The following is a 24,181-nucleotide window of genomic DNA, read 5'->3' on the forward strand; positions in this document are numbered from 1 at the left end:
GCTCATTTTTCTTAGAGGTACAAGATGTAGCACAAAAGTTTAAAATAATGCATGTTAGGAATCAAGTAGCAATGAGATACATGAGTTATAGAATTTAAGCTATGTGTTGCTCCTACACATCAAGTTGATCACATGTTGCAGAGGAATTACATAAAGAACATGGTTTACAAGGATTCATATAAATTGTCTCATTCATTTAGCTGAATCTAGGAAGATCTATGTTTTTTTTGATCAAGTTCCTATTATGTTCTAAGATTTCTATATAATTCTAATAATGGAAAGAAAAAAACTCATATCCTTGCAAAAGCTTGGTAAATACTCTGAGTCCTGAGATCCCAAACGTTTCCCTGTAGGCCAAAACGAAGTAATAAAGCAGCCTGGAACATATAATTAGAATTTATCACTAAACTCAGGTCATATAACCGGTAGCTACCAAAAAAAATAAATGAGATTCACATGATCACCACCGGAACATTGTGAGACTGACACCACCATGTATTCACTGGAGTCTTAAATCAATTGGAAACCGTGGCTGAAACAAATAAGCTATTTAAATTTAACAAATTGTAACACTAATGAGAGCAACATGAATAATTACTGATAGAAAAAAAAAACAGGTATAGATGTGAACTTCATAATTTTCAATATTTATTAAAAGGCCACAATGCATATTTCTAACTAACTGAATTTAACTAAAATATGCTAAACTAAAGGCATATGCATATGCCTAACTGAAATAACGGTCACTGCTATACCATCACATTGGGGCCCAGAAAAAGATGACATGTGGCTGGCACTTGGCAAACATTTCTTAAATGATGGTCCTGCCATTAACTATGCCTGTTCTAGCCACACAAATCATTTTTTCAGAACTACACAATAGACCATAAAATAGGATAATTAACCTAGAAATATGGTTTAGTTTACCTAATGTTTAAATACTGCTAATTCTTTTCCAGTTGAATTCTCTGGGGATGGGGGACAGGAAAAGATAGAGAAAGATTCTCTGATATTTACTGCATTTACTGAAACAAAACTTACATTATGGTTTGAAAATCATCATCCACTAAGATCATGTCTGCTGCTTCTTTGCAAACATCTGTACCAGTCTGGCCCATCGCGACTCCAATGTCTGCAGCCTTCAGAGCAACTGCATCATTTACTCCATCGCCTGTCATGGCTACAACTGAACCGTTCTTCTGTAGAGACTAGAATGGGGCAGAGGACAGGGGAGAAGAAGGAATTCTGATAAAAATGTGGTTTCCATAAACAAATCCTCCCAAAATTTTTTCACATAATTAAGATTAGAAATAATATAGACCATCCACTTTCCAATAAACTTCAACAAATGGAGATCTCAATAAGATAAAGCTTAGAAAAAGTTGCTACTAATATTCCTATCTGTGAGAAGTGTATCTCTAAAGTCTGTTCATCAAACAACTATACAGTGATTCTCAACCAGGGGCAATTTTGCCTCCCAAGTGACATCTGACAATATTTGGAGACATTTTTGATTGTCATGATTTGGTGGATGTCACTAGCATCTAGCGACAACAGGCCAGGAATGCTGCTGAACATTCTATAACACAGGGGGCGGGCCTTCTCAACAAGGAATTATCCAGTCCAAAATGTCAATAATGCCAAGGTTGAGAAACTCTGAACTACACACTGGCTGGCTATCATGATTAATAACTTAAGTCCATTAACTACTGGATACTGTATTAGTCACTTTATATATATTTCACTAATTCATATAAATAATCATAGCCTTTTAAGTATTGTTTACACTATCATTAACACTATTTGTCTTGCTATATTTATTTAGTTTCTAACTAATCGCTGCTATTCACACTGGGATGATTTGGCTACGGACCCCAGTCAGAACATTCTTTTATATTTTCTGCTTAAAGAAGGCTATGTTTGCAGATACTTCATTCAAGTTTTCTTCTACAACTTCTTATACCAACTAAATTCTCTATTAGTGTTTCTATGTCAAGCTCTTACAAAAAAAAAACAAAAAAACAACTGTTTTGCTTCACAGTACTTCTGACCTTGATGCTCTACTCCTTGTAATGCAAACATAAAGTAGGAGCATTTTGTATCCAGAACTAAAACAATCTGATTCTTAAACACTCACCTTAATAATTTTCATCTTGTGCCTTGGGCTAGCTCTATAAAATACCGCAACCTGTTAAAATACAAGATACACTAATAATCTTCAATATTATGATTTCCACAGAATAACCCATGCATTTATAACAAATGATGAAAGACTGATCCATTTAAGCTGTATTTAATTTGCCACTGAGATCAAGCTTAAGCAATATGCCATGTTTGTTAAGACATTCATTTAACATAGTCACTTCAATCTTTACCAAAGGTACCACAGGAAATACAGAATCTAAACAAGTCATCCAGTTTATAACACTATGTGTAAACTATGAAGAGAAAACTGCCTTATTCTTGAAATGTTCCAGAGACAGAAAAAGGAAGAACTCTCTTGCATCTGTTTCCTACTACACTCGTATAAAACTAAAATAGCCTTTTCCCTTTGTTCTGTCTTCAGAAGTGATAAAAAAAAAAAAAACAGCTGCTTCTCAGTGTCTGTAGAGCATTTTTTACAGTGTCAAGTGTCTGCTCATTCTTTTACTCAGGTTAACTCGTTAGCCTCTCTTTCACTGTACCTCTAAATTGCTTATATGATTTTTTCTCTCCAAAATACATATTTAATCCTCTTTTCAGACCCCATCTCCTGAAATCCTTTCACTGTGTCCCAACAAATCTCCTGTATTTCTGATTCTTTTTCATTTTGCTCTAACCTAGTGTTTTCACAAACACTGCCCCACACAAATAGTACCACTGGGGGAGCCTAGAAGTGGAGCACGGTATCCTCTATTCGCCCTTCATGAAACCACAGTTTTGAATGTCAGATGAGACTACACTTGTCACTAACCGCGGCATTCACTGCTCCAGAGTTCAGGACCCCTCATTTCACAATGATTTTAACTTCTGCCTCATTGTCATGTCACTTTCTCCAACAATATTTACAAGTTACGGTGATTTCAATACACATAATACAGCATTATTTTCCCTCCTCTCCTAGAGGATTAGTTCATGTTAGTTTTCTCTCCTTTTATCTCCAATCTATCCCCTTTCTCCAGCCTCCTTCTCAGCCAACCACCTTGCTTCCTACTTTGGAGCAATCAGATTCAGAAAAGAATTTCCACAATTCCTCCCACCCAGTATCTATATCCAGGCACTACTCTTCTCTGGTTTTACTACAGATGAACTGAATATACATCTACTGCAGGTCAAATATTCTACCTTCTTACCAATTGAGATCATTACTCCAGAAATTCTCTTCCCTCCTGTGCCAAAATGTTTTCCTCACTGCCACATCTTTACCATCGGTATAGAAGCCTATTGTTCCTTCCATATAAAAAAGAAAAACAACTTCTCTTCCTTTCCCATTTCAGCTGCCACCCTTTATCCTTTTTTTCATTTTTTTAAAATGGAAGAAAAAATAACATTTGTATACTGATGGCAAAATACAGCAGCAAGGAAAAATTTTGATACAGGAACAGGGATGATTTGATATAGGAACACGGAAGATTTTTGAAAAACTCCTCAGAAAGTTGCCTGTACTTGCTATCTCTCATTCTCTCTAAATCCATCCCAATCATGTTATCACAACTGCACTGAAAACACGATTCATGACTATCAAAGACCCTCACCACCACCACTACCACCACCACATTGCTAATGCCTACAGTCATTTCTCATCTGACTTAACCACTCAGCAGCGCCCTAGCATTTTACTAGGGTGATTACTCCCTCCTGAAACATCATCTTCCCTTGGCTTCCACCACTACGGATTTTTATCTTAAACCCAGATATCTCTTCTAAAATCCAGACCACCAAAACTAATTCCCATCCCTACTCCACATTTCCTCTTAGATGTCTCAGTCTTGCCCCTTCCTATCCTCTGCTAATGAAAAGTACATATTTGCAGTTGCTCAGGCTCCACATTTTGGGAACCACCCTTAATTCCTCCTTTTTTCTTATGTGCCAACAAGGAGTCTGACAGTGAATCTTGTTGACTCCACTCACAAATATATCCAGAATTCAACCATCTTACTCCAAAAGCACTGCCAATGCTCTGGGCCAATACCTCCAAACTGATTTTCTTATTTATGTCCTAGTTTCCTGCAGTCAATCTGCAACACAGTAGCCTGAGTATTAAAACAAGATCACCTGTCTCTTATGCTCAAAACCCTCAAATGATTACCCAACTCTCTCAGAACAAATGCCAAAGTCCTTTTTATTATTTACCATATCCCTCATGAAGTGCACACCTCACTGTATTCCTATCATTAATCTTTTCCTGACCCAACTACACTGGACTTCTCTTTGTTCCTTACACATGCCAGGCACACTCACTTCCAGTCTCTGCCCTTGTCTGGAATGCTCTTTCCTCAGATATAACATGGGACCCCCTTCTGTCAAATAGTACCTTCTCTCAGTGAGGGCTTCTCTAGTCATACTATTTAAAAATTTCAATCTCCTTCTCCAATCATTCAAATTTTGACATTTTTCTGGGGGAAGGGTGCTCTTAAGCACTTATTTAACATAACATATATTCATTTATCTTCTAAGAATATGAAGGCAGAGATTTTTGTCCCATACCTCCAGTGCTCTAAAAAAAACAAGTAAAATGAAGGAACAACTGAATAAATCTTCAGTACTACCATAAAGGCTGTTCCCTGGTTCTCTCCTTCTAGTAAAAGTCTAAATTAAAAAAAAAGTTTTTATTTTCTTAAACAAAAGACTCAGTTGGACTGTAATATCACATTACTGATTATCCCTAGGCCATCCAAATACCATGAATCACGTAATTCATATTTAGAGAATATCCTTTCTTTCAAAAAAGCTCAAAAATCCATTCAAAAACTCTTCGTTGTGTCTTTAAAAAAAAAACTGGGTTACAAATATATCCAAAATATACTGGTAACTTTCTACATGAAAATTCTAGTTACTGCAGAAATTAATCATGTGGCACATAGCACTGAAATATAACAAGTGTTTAGCAAAAACTGCAAAATATGTTAGTGAATGAAAGGTCTTGATTGAATTGTCCATGTACTTGGTGAGCTGAATGAAGAACTGAATAAAACACACAAAGGACAAAGCAACGAAAGCACGGACTTATTGAAGCAAAAGTACACTCCACAAAGTAGGAGTGGGCTCGAGCAAGCAGTTCAAGAGTCCCATCTACAATGTTCTTTAGAGTTGTTTGTTTTTGAGTTGGTGTCTCACTCTGTCCCCCGGGCTGGAGTGCAATGGCGCAATCTCAGCTCACTGTAACTTCTGCCTCCTGGATTCAAGGGGTTCGAGCAATTCTCTACCCTCAGTCTCCTGAGTTGCTGGGATTACAGGCACCTGCCACCACGCCTGGCTAATTTTTGTATTTTTATTAGAGATGGGGTTTCGTCGTCTTGGCCAGGCTAGTCTTTAACTCCTGACCTCATAATCCCATTTGCCTTAGCCTACCAAAATGCTGGGATTACAGGCCTAAGTCACCACAACAGCCTAGGATTTTTATTAAGTTAAAAGAATTTGATAACACCCCTAGGTTCCCTTTAGAGGCCTCCAATTGGTTGCACCCTATGAAGGATGAGCATGTGACCAATGAGAGGCTGAAGTAGAGACTGGGCCCACAGCCAATCAGAGGCTGAGGTGGAGACTTCTGATTTTTGTTACCACAGGAGTGAGGATGTGGCTTATATGCTGCCTAATCTTGCCTATAACTGGCTGCACCTACTGTTCCTTTGCTTAAGCCTAATTCCCTATTCTGCCTCATTTTCCCCATGAGACATGATCCCCATAAATCTTTATGGGAGGCAGAGGCAGTGAGGATCAATTTTCTGTAGCTGCTTCTTGCTGGTTGTGGTGCCGTCCCTGCCTAGTGAGGATCAAGGCTGTCCCAGGGTTAGGTGGGCAGCCGTGGGTTGCAGAGAGCCTTGTACTTGGTTGTAAAAGGTGCAGCTGGCTTGATCCAGTTGTGACAGTTGGGTACTTTGGCCTGATTCTACATTTGGAGGAAGAGATGAAAATCATCAAAGAGAGCAGAACAAGGCCACATATTTTCAGAAGCAATCTACCAGGGGTACTTTTCTCTTCTCATGAATCCTCCTTTTCAGTGTCACATTTGTGGTCAGCACTTACAGTTCTTTTGATAGAGATTAATAGACAAGATATAGTGGAGAAAGGAAATTGCAAAAAAAAAAAAAAGGAAAATATTAAAGGAGAGGTTAATGGAAAAGATGTGTCTTGCATTAGAATAATCTGCCATAGATCCTCAAATCCTCTAGGAGAGATTAAAGAAAACTAATGCACTGAAGAAAAAATAAGTGATTGAAATAAAGATTTACAACCTACTAAAAATTAGACAATACACAAATTGGGATCATAATATGGGACTTGGTTAATAGATTCGGTAGAAATATAAATGAAGGTAATACTGTAAAAATCAGAAAAAGAAGAATGAAAATGGACAACCACTTCTATCAATGGATCAATGGAAAATGTAGGACACACTAAACGTCATAAATGGAAAACACTGAGAATTCTCAGATGACTTAATAAATAAGCAAAACTGAGTTTCAGTGCTACTTTTTAATTGGATCTAGGTCAAAGTACACAGCATCATTCCATATTGCTATGGAATGAAATGTTGTTTTTTTTTAATTGTACTTTAGGTTCTGAGGTACATGTGCAGATCACGCAGGCTTGTTGCATAGGTACATACATGTCAATGTCGTTTACTGCCTCCATTCACCCCATCATCTATATCTGGCATTTCTCCCCATGTTATCCCTCCCCAATCTCGCCAACTCCTGCTACCCCTAGATGTCCCCCCCCCAACAGACCCCAGTGTGTGACACTCCCCTCCCCGTGTCCATGTGTTCTCATTGTTCAACTTCCACCTATGAGTGAGAACATGCAGTGTTTGATTTTCTGTTCTTGTGTCAGTTTGCTGAGAATGATGGTTTCCAGATTCATCCATGTCCCTACAAAGGACATGAACATATCCTTTTTTATGGCTGCAAGTATTCCATGGTGTATTCGTGCCACATTTTCCTTGTCCAGTCTATCACCCATGGGTATTTGGGTTGGTTCAGGTCTTTGCTATTGTAAACAGTGCCTCAATTAACATACACGTGCATGTGTCTTTATAACAGAATGATTTATAATCCTTTGGGTATATACCCAATAATGGGATTGCTGGGTCAAATGAAATTTCTATTTCTAAATCCTTGAGGAATCGTCACATTGTCTTCCACAATAGTTGAACCAATTTACACTCCCACCAACAGTGTAAAAGTGTTGCTTTTTCTCTACATCCTCTCCAGCATCTGTTGTCTCCAGATTTTTTGATGATCGCCATTCTAACGCATGAGATGGTATCTCAATATGGTTTTGATTTGCATTTTTCTAATGACCAGTGATGATGAGCAGTTTTTCATGTTTGTTGGCCTCATATATGTCTTCTTTTGAAAAGTGTCTGTTCATGTCCTTCACTCACATTTGAACTGGTTTGTTTTTTTCTTGTAAATCTGTTTTAGTTCTTTGTAGATTCTGGATATTAGCCCTTTGTCAGATGGGTAGATAGCAAAAATTTTCTTCCATTCTGTTGGTTGCAGTTCACTCTAATGATTGTTTCTTTTGCTGTACAGAAGCTCTGGAGTTTAACTAGATCTCATTTGTCTATTTTGGCTTTTGTTGCCGCTGCTTTTGGTGTTTCAGTCATGAAGTCCCTGCCTATGCCTATGTCCTGAATGGTTTTGCATAGGTTTTCTTCTATGGTGTTAAGTCTTATGTTTAAGTCTTTAACCCATCTGGAGTTAATTTTAGCGTAAAGTGTCAGGAAGGGGTCCAGTTTCTGCTTTGTGCATATGGCTAGCCAGTTTTCCCAACACCATTTACTAAAAAAAAAATCCTTTCCCCACTGCTTTTTTTGTCAGGTTTGTCAAAGATCAGATAGTTATAGATGTGTGGTGCTGCCTCCAAGGCCTCTGTTTTGTTCTATTGGTCTATATCTCTGTTTTGGTACCAGTACCATGCTGTTTTGATTACTGTAGCTTTGTAGTATAGTTTGAAGTCAGGTAGCATGATGCCTCCAGCTTTGTTTTTTTTGCTTAATATTTTCTTAGCTATGAGGGCTCTCTTTTGGTTCCATATGAAGTTTAAGGTGGTTTTTTTCTAGTTCTGTGAAGGTCATTGGTAGCTTGATTGGGATAGTGTTGAATCTATATATTACTTTGGGCAGTATGGCCATTTTCACAGTATTAATTCTTCCTAGCCATGAGCACGGAATCTTTTTCCATCTGTTATGTCCTCTCTTATTTTCTAGAGCAGTGGTTTGTAGTTCTCCTTGAAGAGGTCCTTTGCAATCTTTGTTAACTGTATTCTTAGGTATTTTATTCTTTGTAACAGTTGTGAATGGGAGTTCACTCTTGATTTGGCTGTTAGTCTATTTTTGGTGTATAGGAATGCCTGTGATTTCTGCACATTGATTTTGTATTCTGAGACTTTGCTGAAGTTGCTTATCAGTTTAAGGAGATTTTGGGTGAGATGATGGGGTCTTCTAAATATATAACCATGTCATCTCCAAATAGAGAAAATTTTACTTCCTCCTCTCCTATTTGAATACCCCTTATTTCTTTTTCTTGCCTGACTGCTCTGGCTAGAACTTCCAATACTATACTGAATAGGAGTGGTAAGAGAAGGCATCCTTGTCTAGTGCCAGATTTCAAAGGGTATGCTTCCAGTTTTTGCCCATTCAGTATGATATTGGCTGTGGGTCTGTCGTAAATAGCTTTTAAAAATATGGAATGCTTCACGAATTTGTGTGTCATCCTTGCGCAGTGGCCATGCTAATCTTCTCTGTATCATTCCAATTTTAGTATATGCGCTGCCAAGGTGAGCACGAGAATGAAATGTGTTCTAAAGAATTATGAAAAAGGATGGCTTAAAAATATTTTAGTGACGGGCAGAATTAATAAGATTTTAGTACACATGGGGAAAAAAACCTCAGGAAGCTAGTGATTTGGAACAAAAGGTCTGTTTTATTTGTAACAATAATAAAAGTTAATCAAACTGATCTGAAGCAAAGCAGCCAACTGTCTAAGTGCAGTGGTTTAATGCCTGTAATCTCAACACTTTGAGAGGCCAAGGTAGGTGGGTAACTTGAGCTAAGCTTGAGACCAGCCTGGGCAACACAGCAGACCCTATCTCTACAAAATATGTAGAGATCCCATCTCTACAAAAAACAAGAGAATTACCTAGGCACGGTGGCACGTGCCTGTAGTCCCAATTACTCACAAGACTGAGCCATGAGGGATCACCTGAACTGTGGGGGAATCACCTGAACCCAGGAGTTTGGGGCTGCAGTGAGCTATGGTTGCACCACTACACTCTAGCCTAGTCATCAAAGTGAGAGACTGTGTCTCAAATAACAAACAAACAAAAGCAGAAGACAATGCTAGGTGTGGTGGCTCATGCTTATAATCCTAGCACTTTGGGAGGCTGAGATGGATCACTTGAGCCTTGGAGTTCAAGACCAGCCTGGGCAACATGGTGAAACTCCAATTCTAAAAATCCTTTCTTTCAAAAAAGTTTAAACATCCATTCAGAAATTTTTTTTTTTTTTACTTAGCCAAGTCTGATGGTGAGCACCTACAGTTCCAGCTACTTGGGAGGCTAAGGCAGAGGACTGCTTGAGCCCAGGAATTCAAAGCAGCAGTGAGCTATGATCGTGCCACTGCCCTCCAGTCTGGGCAACAATGCAAGATGCCATCCCTAAAAAAAATGAAATGAAATAAAATAAAATAAGCTGAAGATAATAAACATGTTGGTTGTAAGAGGGTTACATGAATGAACACAAGATGAAGTGGGGAAAAACACAAAATGGTGCGGAGGAGGTGGGGAGAGTCCTGCTAACCTAATAAGACAAAAAATTCACTAATAATATTTGGAGAAAACACTAAGATATTCAAAACATACAAAATACCTGGGAGGGAGGGCTGGTATTTATAGAATTCCACTTTAAAGTGGAATGTGATGAGCTTCTGACAAGGCTTAAGTCTTACTTTTACTCTCTTTGGAATAGCATCAGGTATCTGCCATAATTAATGCACAAATACTCTTTTTGGGAAACTCCAACAATGTGATTTGTCCAGGCTGATATAATTTGTAATTAGTTTCTTTCTTCTCTAACTACCTCTAGGTTGGTTTCCAGAGTTCCCCATAATTTTTTATCAGAGAGCCAGAGGATGAACACAAGAAAACAAATAAAATCAAAGTTTCGCCACCTTTAGCATCTCTAAGAAGTTAAGCGAAGGTCTAATGGGAAAATGTCTAAGTAACTGCAGATTTCACATACACTTACTAATACTCTGTCCCAATACCCTTAAAAAAGAATTCAATGTGGGATTTATTTAGAAATAAAAATCAGGAAGAGATTACCAGGATAGGATATACACACATACCAAAAAAAGCCCTATGCAAATATATAAACACCTAAACACCTTCTGCACCCCTAAAACAAAACAAATATCCACACTGCCCCCAATGCTCTGCAAACAGAATGAGATCATAATCTTGAAAGACACAATACCAAATGCCATAATCCCAAATGTTCAAATCCCTAAAGATCAAAATCCCTAAAGTCTAAACTCCTGAAAAATCACAATCACAGGATAGGAAAATTTAATGGGGAATGTTCATGTCAGTGTACATCAAATCACAGAATTTCAAAAAGAGCTGTGCCACAAAGAAAATGAACGTATTCTCTAATAGCTATGTTCTTAAAGAATGAAAGCAGCTATTCATCATAATGCAAGACTTCAAATTATAATTAATGATCGTGAAAGTCAGCCAGCTTTTAGGGACTATCTCCATACAATTGTCCATCATCTATCATCTCTGTAATATACTTTTTCAAGTCACATTTTATTTTTAGGTTTTTTGTTGTTATTTTGGGTTTTCTGGAATGATCTCGGCTCACTGCAACTTCCATCTCCCAGGTTCAAGTGATTGATTCTCCTGACTCAGCCTCCCAAGTAGCTGGGATTACAGGCACCTGCCACCAGGCCTGTGGGTAGCAACCCTCAGGGGCACCGAGGAAGGTGAACTGTGCAGACCCCAGGCACAATTAGTGCCTGAAGTATAACTCACTGCTTACTTATATCTAGCGTATATATATAATCATACTTAGTCCCATATAATCTTTCTATATAATCATATCATAACTTAGTACTTACTATACTAGCTTATATATATATAGCATACTTAGTACTATATAATATTTCTATATAATCACATAGGTATTGTAGTTGGGGGTGTACTAACACATTTAGTGCTGATTTATATAATCCATCCATAGAACCATATAGTAGTTTGTAGTAGGAGGAATGCCTAGAGCAGTCACAGAACAGAAGCAATACATGGGAAAACAGCCAGACCAGGACAAGAACCAAAGACCTAGGCTGTGGCGTCCCTGCCTGAAAGGGCATATGCTATCCAGCAGGCTTGGAGCTAGAGCCTCTCCTCCTGATAAAGGAGTTGTGGTACCTTGCATCCAGTTCCTGTGGAAAGCAGACCTCAGGCCTGACATCCTGGAAATAACCAAGGGAGAAGAACCCCTCTGGTGTGACCAGTCACGGCAGCTGTACACCCTGTCAGTCTTTTCTCACTTCTGTGCTAGCTCAAATCATCCTCCCATAAATATCTTAAGAGAAGAGCACAAGTCTGTCAGCTCCCACTGCTTTGGCTTACAGTATCCTTCTTAGAAATCCTTTGAAGTCTCCAGCCCCCAGATAAGAAGTATTGCGCACAACACCTGTTGCACACAGCCCACCTCCTTGCCTCGGTGACCTAATGAGGGTGGACCCCTTTTCTGTACATGACCCTCTACTACTGTGCATGGCACAGCCCCCTACTGCAAATGGCCCAGCTCTCTGCCCAACTGACATAATGGGGTGGCCCCCTCGCTTGTGACTCACGTGATTATGTATGCCCTATTACTAAGCCTATAGATAATGACCTCACTTACGACCCTGCCCCTGCTTGTACCTAATAAATACAGATGCTTCTGGGCATTTGGGCTCTCGCTGATCTCCGCTCATAGGCTGCGTGGCCCCCCGAGCCCAGATGCTCTTCACCAGTTCTTCAGTGTCCTGTCTCTTTACTTCTCGGATCCTGCACCTCAGCACAGCATAAGAGACACCCCACGACCCTGTGGGGCCCAACAGCCCTACATTGTTGTTGTTATTTTGGGTTTTCTGGCATCATCTCTGCTCACTGCAACCTCCGCCTCCCAGGTTCAAGTGATTGATTCTCCTGCCTCAGCCTCCCAAGTAGCTGGGATTACAAGCACCCGCCATCATGCCTGGCTAATTTTTGTATTTTTAGTAGAGATGGGGTTTCACCATGTTGGCCAGGCTGGTCTCAAACTCCTGAGCTCAGACAACCCGCCTGCCTCAGCCTCCCAAAGTGCTGGGATTGCAGGCATGAGTCACAGCACTCAACTGATTTTTTTCTTTTTTCAGTTTCCTTTTCCACTATTTTAAATTGTCAGCATTATTTTTTACAATTTGCCATGCTATGTATTTCATCTTTGCATCATTTCCAACACTGGAGGCATAAATTATGTAGAGACTTAAGGGGCTCTAATTTGTTTTAAACATGTTTTGCAAACCTGACTTCACAAAAGTGCATTATCACATGTTGACTTTGTAAGCATTGTACATGTATGTAAAAACAGTGAAATTGCTCAATAAATGAAGAGATGTCATTTTCATACATCTGTATTTGTGAAAGATAAAATTTCTTGAGATCTCACCTCTCTGGAAGACTGCATATGTGGTGGTGATCCATTATGGTTTTTTAATCAATCTCGTCAAAAAACTGAGGTTGTTTATCACGGTACTGCAGATGACCCACAGTTATAGAAGGATGCACACAATTAGCAACCATAGTGATAGGTGTTTATGCATTTCCCTTATGACCTATTTCTTCATAAATACAGTTCATATGCTCATAGCAGTTCATATGTTATATCTGTCATGTAATACATCTGGGTGTTTATGCTTGCAAATGCTTGTAAAACTATGTATGCTATTTAGTATTGCTTATTTTGTGTCAAGTGGCCAATGAAGCACTGTCATGTTTTTATGTTTCTAAAATAAATTCCTTCTTAAAAATGTAAATTATTTCATTTGAAAATTATTTTTTCCATTACATTTTTAGGATTTTGATCTTTGGGGACTGTGATTTTTCAGGATTTTAAGACTTTATGGATTTCAATCATTCAGGATTTCAACATTCGGGATTACATCTTTCAGGACTATGATTGGCTCTCTCTGAAAACAGCATTCATGAGTGATTAGAAATTCAGAAAGAAAAATTACTGATTTTTTCTATTAGTAACCACATCCAAAATCTAACCACTTGCTAGAGGATGAGGGAAGTGGGGCTGGAGGTCTAGGGACTTAATGCCACTGTATGAAGTGTAGTTTATAGAATTATAAACAGAAACTTTTTCAGAGGACAATTCAGTAATATGTGTTAAGGGCCTTACAAATGTGCTGAACATTGGTCCAATCATTTCACATGTAGGAATTTAGTGTATAAAAATAATCAGAGATGTATATGGGTAAAGGCAGTGGTAAAAATAATGATAATAATAATCATCATCATCATCATCATCAGAGATGGGTACACATCTTAGGTTCAATAATATTAAAACAAACAGCAAACAACAGATGAACTCTAGAGCATACTGACCTGGATTGTAGTCCCAATGCCAACACCACCACTTACTAGCTCTGAGATATCAGCCAGGTCTCCTAAGTAATCTGGGCCTCAATTTCTTCATCTATAGAAATGGACTGCCCAAGTTTCTTAAAAAACTAAACATGCTCTTATCAAATGATCTGATACAGCAATTGTGCTCCTTGGTATTTACCTAAATGAGTTGAAAACTTATGTCTAGACAAAAACCTGTATATGAATGTTCAGAGCAGCTAAGGCAGGAAACATGGTGGAACCGCAAATGCATACAGCCAATCTGAGAAGGCTACATATAATATTCTTCCAACTATACACATTCTGGAAAAGGCAAAATTATAGAGACAGTAAAAAGATCAGTGGTTATCAAGGATTTGAGGGGAGTTGGAAAGAGATGGAAACGTTGAACAGGGATTTTTAAGGGCAATGAAACTACTCTGTATGAAAGTTTAATGGTGGATATAGTTTGTCAAACCCCTTAGAAAAGTACAACACAAAAAGTAAACCTTAATGTAAACAATGAAATAAGAATGTATCAATATTAGCTTATTAACTGCAATAAATGTACTACACTAACTCAGTCTATTAATATGAAGGGAAACTGTGCAGGAGTAGACGGTAGAGATGGGGTAGGAATGCAGAACTCTGTATTATCTGCTCAATTATTCTATAAATCTAACACTGCTAAAAAATAAAATTTATTAGTTATTAGAATTTTTAAAGCAGTGTTGCCTATCTTTTATAAGGTAGCTACAAGAAGTAAGTTAGATCATGTGGGCATTGGCAGATAGCAAATGGTTGCTACTGTCATTATCCTTAAAGGAACACTTACAGTAGTTAAAAAAAAAAAAAGCAGAAACTCAAATTTCAACAGGAAAATGGTTATGGAATATATATATATGCTGTGTGTTTATATATACATACAGATGGTATACTTAAAATATTATACAGCAATTCAAAACACATTTTCTAATAATAATTAATGATTTCAAAAAATGCCAAAGTTATGTAAAATGAATGTTCAGAATTATAACACTATAAGTAGCAACCAAGTTTTCTTAAACACATTTTTTTTAAAGTCATAATGGTAAATCTCAGATACTCTGTGGATGTATAACCTGAGTGTGGATTAGATTACAGACAACTTCTACTGTAGCTTTTCTATATTATTTTTCTACATTGAACATATACTACTAATGGATAAATTTTCTAATCAAAAAAGTATAGATATGCCTTAAGATGCAGAAATAATTTAAGAAAATTCCATATGCTGCATACATAACTTGAAGTTGTAAGTGTAAAATAAATGAGGTAAAGAAGGAGGTAGTACATTTTTTTAGTAACAATGGATGGCTACAAAATAGCTAATAAAATAAATTCCAGGTAAGTGCTTATTTTGAAGGACATACAAATAGATGTGCCTATATTAAGTTAACTAAAAATGAAACCAAGATATCTGAACTGTCAGCAACCTGGAAGACTGCTGCCCACCTCTTATGAAGTACTTCCTATGGGACCTGTGTCCCCACAAATCAGCTCTAAAGAAGCTACTTGGTTTTGGGGCAGGTGATACCTCTCTTCCTACAAATAATTTGTTTGAAAAGCTTTATAATCAAAAGTAAAAAAGTATTTCAATGGAAAATGGTTATCTTTTCAACAAATGTTGCTGGAATAATTGAACATCTATATGCAAAGAAATAAACCTTAACCCATTACAACATACACAAAAATACACTCAAATGGATCACAGACCCAGGTGTAAAACCTAAAACTATAAGACTTCTATAAGAAAACAAGGAAGAAAATCTTTGTGAACCTGGGTTAGGCAGGGAGTTCTTAGATATCAAAAGCATAGTCCATAAAAGAATAAATTGAAAAACTAGACCTAATCAAAATTTAAAACTTCCCCTCTTAGAAATGTAACATTAAGAGAATAAAAAGACATTCTACCAACTGGAAAGAAACATTTTCAAAGAAAATATCTAATAAGGGACTTGTATCCACATTATATAAAGAACTCTCAAAATTCAATAATCAGAAAACATAATTTAAAAAAAACAGGCAGGGCAGACACTTCACTAAAGAAGATATATGGATGGCAAATAAATATATGAAAAGATACTCAACATCACTAGTTGTGAGGAAATGCACATTAAAATCACAGTAAGATACCATTGTAGACTTACTGGAATGGGGGATGAGGGCAATGACAATCCCTTGTGCTAGGGAGGATGCAAGAATATTAGAAACTTCAGGTACTGCTCATGGAGATGCAGAATAATAAAGCCATCTTGTAAAACAACTTGCCAGTTTCTTATGAAATTAAATATACATTAAGTATATAACCCAGCAATTACTCATAGGTATTTACCCAAGAGAAATGAAAATTTATTTTCATGCAAAAACCTGTGCAGAAATGTAGCAGTAGCTTAATTCATAATAATCAAAAACTGGAAACAATCCAAATGTCCTTAAACTGGTGAATAGGTAAGGTACACCCATATAGTAGAATATACTTTAAAAAACAACAAACTACTAATACATATAACCAACATGGATAAATCTCAAATGCATTATGCTAAGTGAAAGAAGCAGATTCAAAAGCCTCACTCGTATGGTATAATTCAATTTTTAGTGCATTCTAGAAAAGGTAAAGTGACAGAGACAAAAAACGAATTAGTGGCTGCTAAGTCCTGCAGGTAACCACAAAAAACATAAGATAATTTGGGGGGATGATGGAACTGTTCTGTATCTTGACTGTGGTGGTGGTTATAAGACTGCATGCATCTGTCAGTGCTCAGAACTATATACTAAAATGGGTGAATTTTGCTATATGTAAATTGTACCTCAAAAAAAATTACACACTCATGCTAAAATTAAAATAGAACAAAAGAGTAAGACGTATAATGACCTCTCTCCATCCTCTAATTTATAAATACAAGCACTGTTAATTTCCACAGTACCTAAAGTTAATAATTTTGCACTGATATTCATAAACATCACAGCATAAATAAGACTATTTCAATGACAAGACTTCATTTCAGGATTTGAACCAACAAATCTGGTGGTGATGTTCACAATTAAACAGGTTCATTAAGATAATAGTAGAAATGGTAACACTTAGAATGAGCCCTTTCAGTCTAAAAGGCTTTAGTTTAGGCCTACCTTTGGTACTATTTGTGAAAGCTGCTGGACATCCATTCCATCTATTTCTTCTCCTGAGACTGACTGGGAAGTTTTGGAATACAATCCCAGACGACTAGCTAAAGTGAATGAGAGAAAATGTAATAAACCAATTGTTTTGCTTGATGGGCTAGTCAACATAATTCTCACCTAGTATAATTTGTTATCTATTCTCTTCTTTTAACTACTAGTAATACAACTCTATCTGAATCAGTATTAAGCCTGGGGTTCTACGTTTGACTTTTATTTTTGTTTAAATTTAAGAATAAAGAATTTTCAATGCTGGCCATGGTGGCTCAGGCTTGTAATCCCAGCACTTTGGGACTGGAGGATCGCTTGAGCCCAGGAGTTCAAGACCAACCTGGGCAATATAGCAAGACCCTCTCTCAACAACAACAACAAAAATTTCACTATTTAAGCCAGCACACCTAAGAATTGAAACTAGGCCAATCAGGTTCTGCTCAGCAGCTCAAATGTAATGAAGATCAGAGTGCATTTTAAGAATGCAGACAAAATGGTGGTGGATCTGTGGTAATCATGCAGTTATACATAAATGAAAATAAACATTGAAAAGTCATTTTTCCAGTAATATCATGTGTCTAGTGACCTATTCTTAGAAAATATGGAGTTTCAAACTCCTGGCCTAGCCTCTCTCCAAATAAAATAAGAATTAATGGAGTTTAGCCAGCTATTAAATTTATCAGCATGAATTATAGTTTAGAGGCTCTGGAAAATTAACTTTCATTCTCTTTTTCTCTCTTACTGTACTTCTTAAGGTACTCTTAAATAGCATTCAAACAGCTGGGCATGGTGGCTCACACCTGTAATCCCAGCATACTAAGAGGACGAGGCGGGCAGATCACGAAGTCAGGAGTTCAAGCCCAGCCTGGTAAAACAGTGAAACCCGTTTCTACTAAAAATACAAAAATTAGCCGGGCACAGTGGCATGTGCCTGTAGTCCCAGCTACTCAGGAGGCTGAGACAGGATAATCACTTGAACCCGGGAGGTATAGGATGCCGTGAGCCAAGATCGTGCCAATGCACTCCAGCTTGGGCAACAGAGTGAGACTTCAACTCGAAATAATAAATAAATAAAATAAAAAAGCATTCAAACATAGGTCTATGTGATGAAAAACAAATATATATCACAAGCTATTTTCCTCTAAATTATGCTTTGAAATTATACTTAAGTTGAAAGGAAAAACTAAGTTTCACATTTCCTTTCACAATCATGATCTAGTGCTTTTACATGTTATCACAGTGATCAATAACTCAAAATAATTACCCTTCTGTGAATAAAGCATATGCGATTTCATAATGATTTAGTTACGTCTGTCAATGTTACTATTTTTAAACTATAATCAATTTTGCCAACAGCTTTATATAGACCAAGAGCAAAAACATGAATTGATTTCAATTGTATAATCTCAATATTACATAAACATATTAACGTCTAATAGTTCACATAATTATGCATTGAAGTATTTTACAAAAAACTACTGAAAAGAAAAGGAAGCAGTCTAGTTATACCAATTGCAACTGCAGTCTCCTGTGAATCTCCAGTAATCATTTTTATTGATACTCCTGAGGCAATGAGTGTTGTAACAGCTTCTTTTACACCAGTTCTAGGTGGATCAATGATTCCCACCAAGCCAAGAAATGTCAGCTGTCCCAGTTCAGGACCAGAAGCCAAAGCAAGAACTTAAGAAATAACAACAACAAAAAAAAAGTGAGTCATAAAAACATTAGAATTTAGTTGACAGAAATTGGAGACAGTACCAGTTCTTAAATAAATCACTTAAGACTATAATGTCATTTATAGTTATTCTACATTCTTTAAAAATCGAAATGACTACAGACCAAAACATTATAGTTTAATGGTTTTGGATATGGGGTCCCCTTCAGCTGTTTTAATTAAAAAGAATAAAACTGAAGAGAACTGAAGGGCAGGATAGGCAAGAGACGGAAAATGAACAGTATTTCACATAGTAACCACATGCAGCTACTTTCAACAGGATCTACTGCCTCTTTAGAAAATGGATTTAGAGAAACTGAGTTTGTCAAGCTTTAAAATCAATTTTAAACAAACACCTTTGAAGGTGACTTCTAATGCATCTTCATCCTTCCATTTCTAAGATCTCTAGAAAAATTCAACACTCTGAATAGAAGGCTATATTAATTAATTATACACAGCCTGTAACAATTTTGCACACAAAACTCCTAGAAGGTAAATTTAATTTGGAAAGCAGTTGTAAAACCATTAATACCAACAATAGTTTGGATTCTTTTACTCTATCCATAACATGAACAGACATTTCTTACTTGTAACTTTGGCTCTCTAAAAGCATGTAAATAACACCATCATATTATCATTTCTACGTATCATCCTTGGGCATGTAAGATACAGTACAAGGTACTTTTCAATTCCCAAATATCATTCAGCTTGCTCTCAGAATTATGGAACTCCGGTATCTACTTTTATTAACCAAAGGGATGCACCTGCATCTCAGATATTATTAGGCTGAACAACCTACAACGTACACATACAAACTAAACAGAAATAAGCCAAGGGGAGACTGAAAAGCCCCAGGAAGACCAAAGAAAGAACCTATTCTTGTTCAAGCAGAAGGTATGAAAGATTAGATATACCTCAAAAAATCAAGGTTAAAGACAAATAATTCTATTTTTCCAATGTAAGATTCATATACCTAATGATTTATGTAGATGTGGGCCCTAAAGGCTTTCACCCTTGAGAGAATGAACCACTTCACAGTTCGGTGTTGGGACGCAGGCTGATGGTAAAAAAAGGTAACAGTGACAAAAATGTAGGTCAGCAAATCCTAAGACAGAAAGATCAGCTCCGTGCACTCCTAATGGAGGGGTGGCACTAGCTTAGAGGTTAGTATCCTCTATTTATTTGTTTCTTTAGCATCAATGAAAATCTGCTGCTACTCTCTGTGTCGAGGATAGGTAAACTTTTTTCATGTGGAGAGCCCCTGACGTAAAACAAAATAAACTGTAATATCAAAATTAAGAACCACAAATATTTTAAGAAACTTAAGTTTTATAGGATGTAACATAAGTACATATCGACTGAAGTTTAAAATCTTTCTGTTCTTCATTATGGTAATCTCAGGGGGAGGAGGGAAATGGAGCACAAGGAGAGAAAAAAGACAAGACATGAAGCAAGAGACAAAGAGCAGAATGTTTCCCAAAACCCTGTGCAACAAAAACGTTCCCCTCTATCAACCCTGGTCTACTTCATAATGTTACAATACAAAACACACATATACAAACCTCCACAATCTTTTGTATGAAGAGTCAATATAATGAGGTATGAAAACTTTGTTCCAGAAATTAAGAAAAAGAGGGAGCATATACCAGACCTTCAAGACTTCTTCAAGTCCTCTAAATCTACACCAACTTTAAAACCTCTTGCTATGTGCTGCTAAGAGTAGCAAAAATATGCCCCTCTCCCATTTCCCTACCTTTTTTTCTCCAGTTTTAATACTTTATTAATAGCTGGAAACAAAGCCAACAAACTGGAAGTGATGACGTCCCAGAAGTTCAAAAGAGGGGGGAAATGGGTTTACATTTTGTCCACCAACTGTCTTTTTAAAAAATAAATAGGCTGGGCGCTGTGGCTCACCCCTGTAATACCAACACTTGGGGAGGCTGAGGTGGGTGGATCAGAGGTCAGGAATTCAAGACCAGCCTGGCCAACATGGTGAAACCCCATCTCTACTAAAAATACAAAAAATTAGCTGGGCATGGGGGCACACACCTGTAACCCCAGCTACTCGGGAAGCTGAGGCAGAAGAATTGTTTGAATCTGGGAGGCGGAGGTTGCAGTGAGCTGAAATCATGCCACTTCACTCCAGCCTGGGTGACAGAGCAAGACTCAGTCTCATAAACAAATAAATAAATAAATAAGTACATCTTAGCAAAAGTCAATTTAAAAAGAAAGGGTCAAAGCCCCAGATGTCAGCAATCAAGAAAGGTAAATCAGGGGAATAACAGGCCCAGGAATGGCTCAGTGGAGCTGCCACTGCCCCTTCATACACAGGCTTTAGTAATCAAAACCCTATTTTGTGGCTTCAAGGCCTCCCTGCAGTGTCTCTTAAGTCTCCAATGATTGTAATTTGCTCCCATGATTGTAATCCTGGGCCAACCCTTAACTGTCATTCTCTTTCCCTAGCTGAAGCGAAAAATTGAGGAGCATTAAGGGGAGCAAAAGTGTTACCCGGAGCCAGAGTATCTGAGCTTCCAGCAGCTGGGCCACCAAAAAGTTTGGTCTGCTGGTGTTCAGAAGGATTGGGGGTACAAAGTACAAGGGTACCCCCTGTGCTCAATTCTCCAGAATGTCAGTTAGGATATGTACATTTGGCTTGATAAAAAACATATCAAAACCCTGTGGTTTCAGAGATCCTGCTTTTCTTAGGTCTGGCCAAGCTAAACCAGAAAATAGGTTCCTGCCCCAGAATTGTTGCTAGGAGAAAGAGCCTTGGCTTCAGGAGTCCAGAAAGCCTGAGGACTGACGATCCAGAGTACGTTCCAGATTCAGGCTTTTGAGATAAAGGAAACTCTAGGCTTTTGACCCCAGAAACTCTAGAACCTGCCATCAAAGCCTCTTACATTAAAAGAGGAAAGGGGGAAGGAAAAGTTGTTTTCGTTTAAACTTTTTTCCATCCAAAATATCCATTTCAAAATAACTTTTCAGCCAGAAGTCTCTGCCTCCCATTTCCTTGGAAACAGGGGATGAAGTGTTAAGATGGTCACAATACAGCCCTCATTGCAGATGAGATGCACCAAGCTCTGGGTGCAGGGGTATGACAAGTGATCTTGGTTCAGCAGCCTGGGGGCTGGCAAAGAAGATTCAGAGGCAAGAGCATAAAGCAATAGCAGCAGGCTGAGAGCAGTGTTCTCTGCTGGTAAGAGTACCTTTCCTAACTTAGTTTATTTTAAGAACACAAGTCCTATAAATCTACCCAAATGTTTAAAACTAAAAAAAAAAAAAAAAAAAAAAAAAAACTCTGCTTAAGTGAACCACAAATAAAAACATTTTTCACATAACTTGTTTTTCTTCCTCCCAGAAATTGCAGTGCTTAGACTTCTATTTCATTAAAAAGATAAAATTAGTGAAGCCAACTCTTCCAATTGCTCTAAGAGACAACATAACCACATATATTCTGCAGAAGCCAGATGACTATCCAGAAGGTAAGAATCAGGTTAGCACACCAACCAGCAACCCCCATGTCTTACACACGACATCCCTAGGAAAGGTGGCCTGATGTGTGTGTTCAGCAGACCCTCTCCCCATCACTGCTCAGTCAGCAGCATATACGTAAGCAATAACTGGGGACTTACCTCCCTGGTGAACAGTAACAGATCAAGTTAGCAACACCTTAAAGGATGTATTAGTGGCTTCAGACTCAATTTTTAGCAAAGTATTTTAGTTATAATAAATAAGACAAAGTGAAGAAAAGAGAGTAACATCATTTTACCTTGATCCATTTCCTTTCTCACAAGACAAACTTGTTAAAAATAAAATTTCTATCAGCTAATCAGAGACCTCTGGAGATCTAGAAGAACCAATGATTCACATTTCGCTATATATATATTTTTTGAGACGGAGTTTCGCTCTTGTTACCCAGGCTGGAGTGCAATGGCACAACCTCGGCTCACTGCAACCTCCACCTCCCGGGTTCACGCAATTCGTCTGCCTCAGCCTCCCGAGTAGCTGGGATTACAGGCACGTGCCACCATGCCCAGCTAATTTTTTGTATTTTTAGTAGAGACAGGGTTTCATCATGCTGACCAGGATAGTCTCGATCTCTTGACCTCGTGATCCACCCGCCTCGGCCTCCCAAAGTGCTGGGATTACAGGCGTGGGCTGCCGCGCCCGGCCCATTTTGCTACATTTTCAAGGTATCTTTGGTGGCCAATTAGCCAACTAAAACGTAACACCTTAATACTGGCAAGGGTTCTACAAAGCCTAGAAGATAGTTGGACAACTCAGATGTGAAACATGAATCATCTACAATTAAAAGAAGACTCTACCTTTCCACCCCAGGGGACTATGCAGAAACAGCCTTACCTCTGAGTCCTGCTGAGCCCATGCGTGCCTTCTCTTGTTGGTACACATCTCTCTGCTGCTGAGTAAGTGTCAAGGTCTGCCCTTTGCTTTGGTATGTAGTACAGTACTTAATTACCTGCTCGTAAGCACCTTTCATAAAACAAATCTCTGGTCTGTCCTAAGAAGAAAATGTACCAAATACAAGTTTAATTTCAACTTGTACATATCTCCCATTGGAGTTCAAAATTAAGTGGCATTCATTTCTCACAATTTCCAGAGAAGTTACTCAAACCTAAAGCTTTGGCACTTGAACTCTGCAGATTAAATAGTCCTATATGAGCGCTTTCTGTATCTTTTACAGAAAACATCTATCCCCACCATCCCACACATTGAAAGCAATGAATGCTATACTAGGCCTCTAAATTAGGCACTCTGAAATGTGGAAGGAGGCTCACTGTAACATAACAGGAAATGAAAGAGAGATAACAGCTCACAATAGTTCAAGTTCTCTATTAGCTAATATATACATCTCTCTCTCTCTACTTAGAATCCCATTCAATTCTCCCAATCACCTTGTAATTATGGATATTATCAGACTTTTTCTTTTTTTTTTATCATGGTAAATAATATTCAAAAGCTTGTAATTAAATAGTGGAGCTTCCTATCCAGCCCTTCTCACCACTAGTCCTACTCCATGGAAGCAAAATAGCTGTTTTCTCTGATATTTACCCTCATGTTTTTAACATGTTAATACTGCCACTCCTTCAGTTATCAATTTTATACATTGTCTACTGTGACAGATATTAATTTTGCCATTCCCACTAACTATTCTCCCCCTCCCCATCTTTATGATATAGTTAAAGCAAAATCTGCCATTATTTTGTTTACATCAAGACTCCCTGTTGCCAAGCCAAGTGTGGTAATGACTGGTAATATCCCAGTTCTCCCTGCAGGTAGGAATGTATTTCCCTATTACCTTCCTCACTCCAAAAGTCAGGCATGACTTGCTTTGGCCAACAAACATGAGTACTTGTGTCAATTCCAAATGGAAATGTAGGTGCCAGTGTACAA

At 37.9% G+C, this 24,181-nt stretch overlaps 1 protein-coding gene and 1 non-coding gene across 18 annotated transcripts in view; both read right to left on the reverse strand.

Annotated features, from left to right (window-relative positions):
* ATP2C1 (ATPase secretory pathway Ca2+ transporting 1) overlaps positions 1–24,181 on the reverse strand; it is a 166,917-nt gene that overhangs the window by 21,627 nt on the left and 121,109 nt on the right. For all 17 annotated transcript variants that reach the window (XM_078354231.1, XM_054246855.2, XM_008983843.5 and 14 more), the window contains 5 exons: positions 23,132–23,288; positions 18,565–18,735; positions 17,017–17,114; positions 2,138–2,188; positions 1,042–1,208 (listed from right to left, as the gene is read on the reverse strand). In XM_078354231.1, the coding sequence (XP_078210357.1) occupies positions 1,042–1,208; positions 2,138–2,188; positions 17,017–17,114; positions 18,565–18,735; positions 23,132–23,288 (644 nt within the window). The remainder of the gene's footprint in view (positions 1–1,041; positions 1,209–2,137; positions 2,189–17,016; positions 17,115–18,564; positions 18,736–23,131; positions 23,289–24,181) is intronic.
* Positions 8,884–8,990, reverse strand: LOC118149106 (U6 spliceosomal RNA). The gene has a single exon (XR_004736261.1). It is a non-coding gene; the product is annotated as a U6 spliceosomal RNA (small nuclear RNA).

Source organism: Callithrix jacchus, chromosome 17, assembly GCF_049354715.1.
Source record: "Callithrix jacchus isolate 240 chromosome 17, calJac240_pri, whole genome shotgun sequence".
In the NCBI taxonomy this organism is placed as follows: Eukaryota; Metazoa; Chordata; class Mammalia; order Primates; family Cebidae; genus Callithrix; species Callithrix jacchus.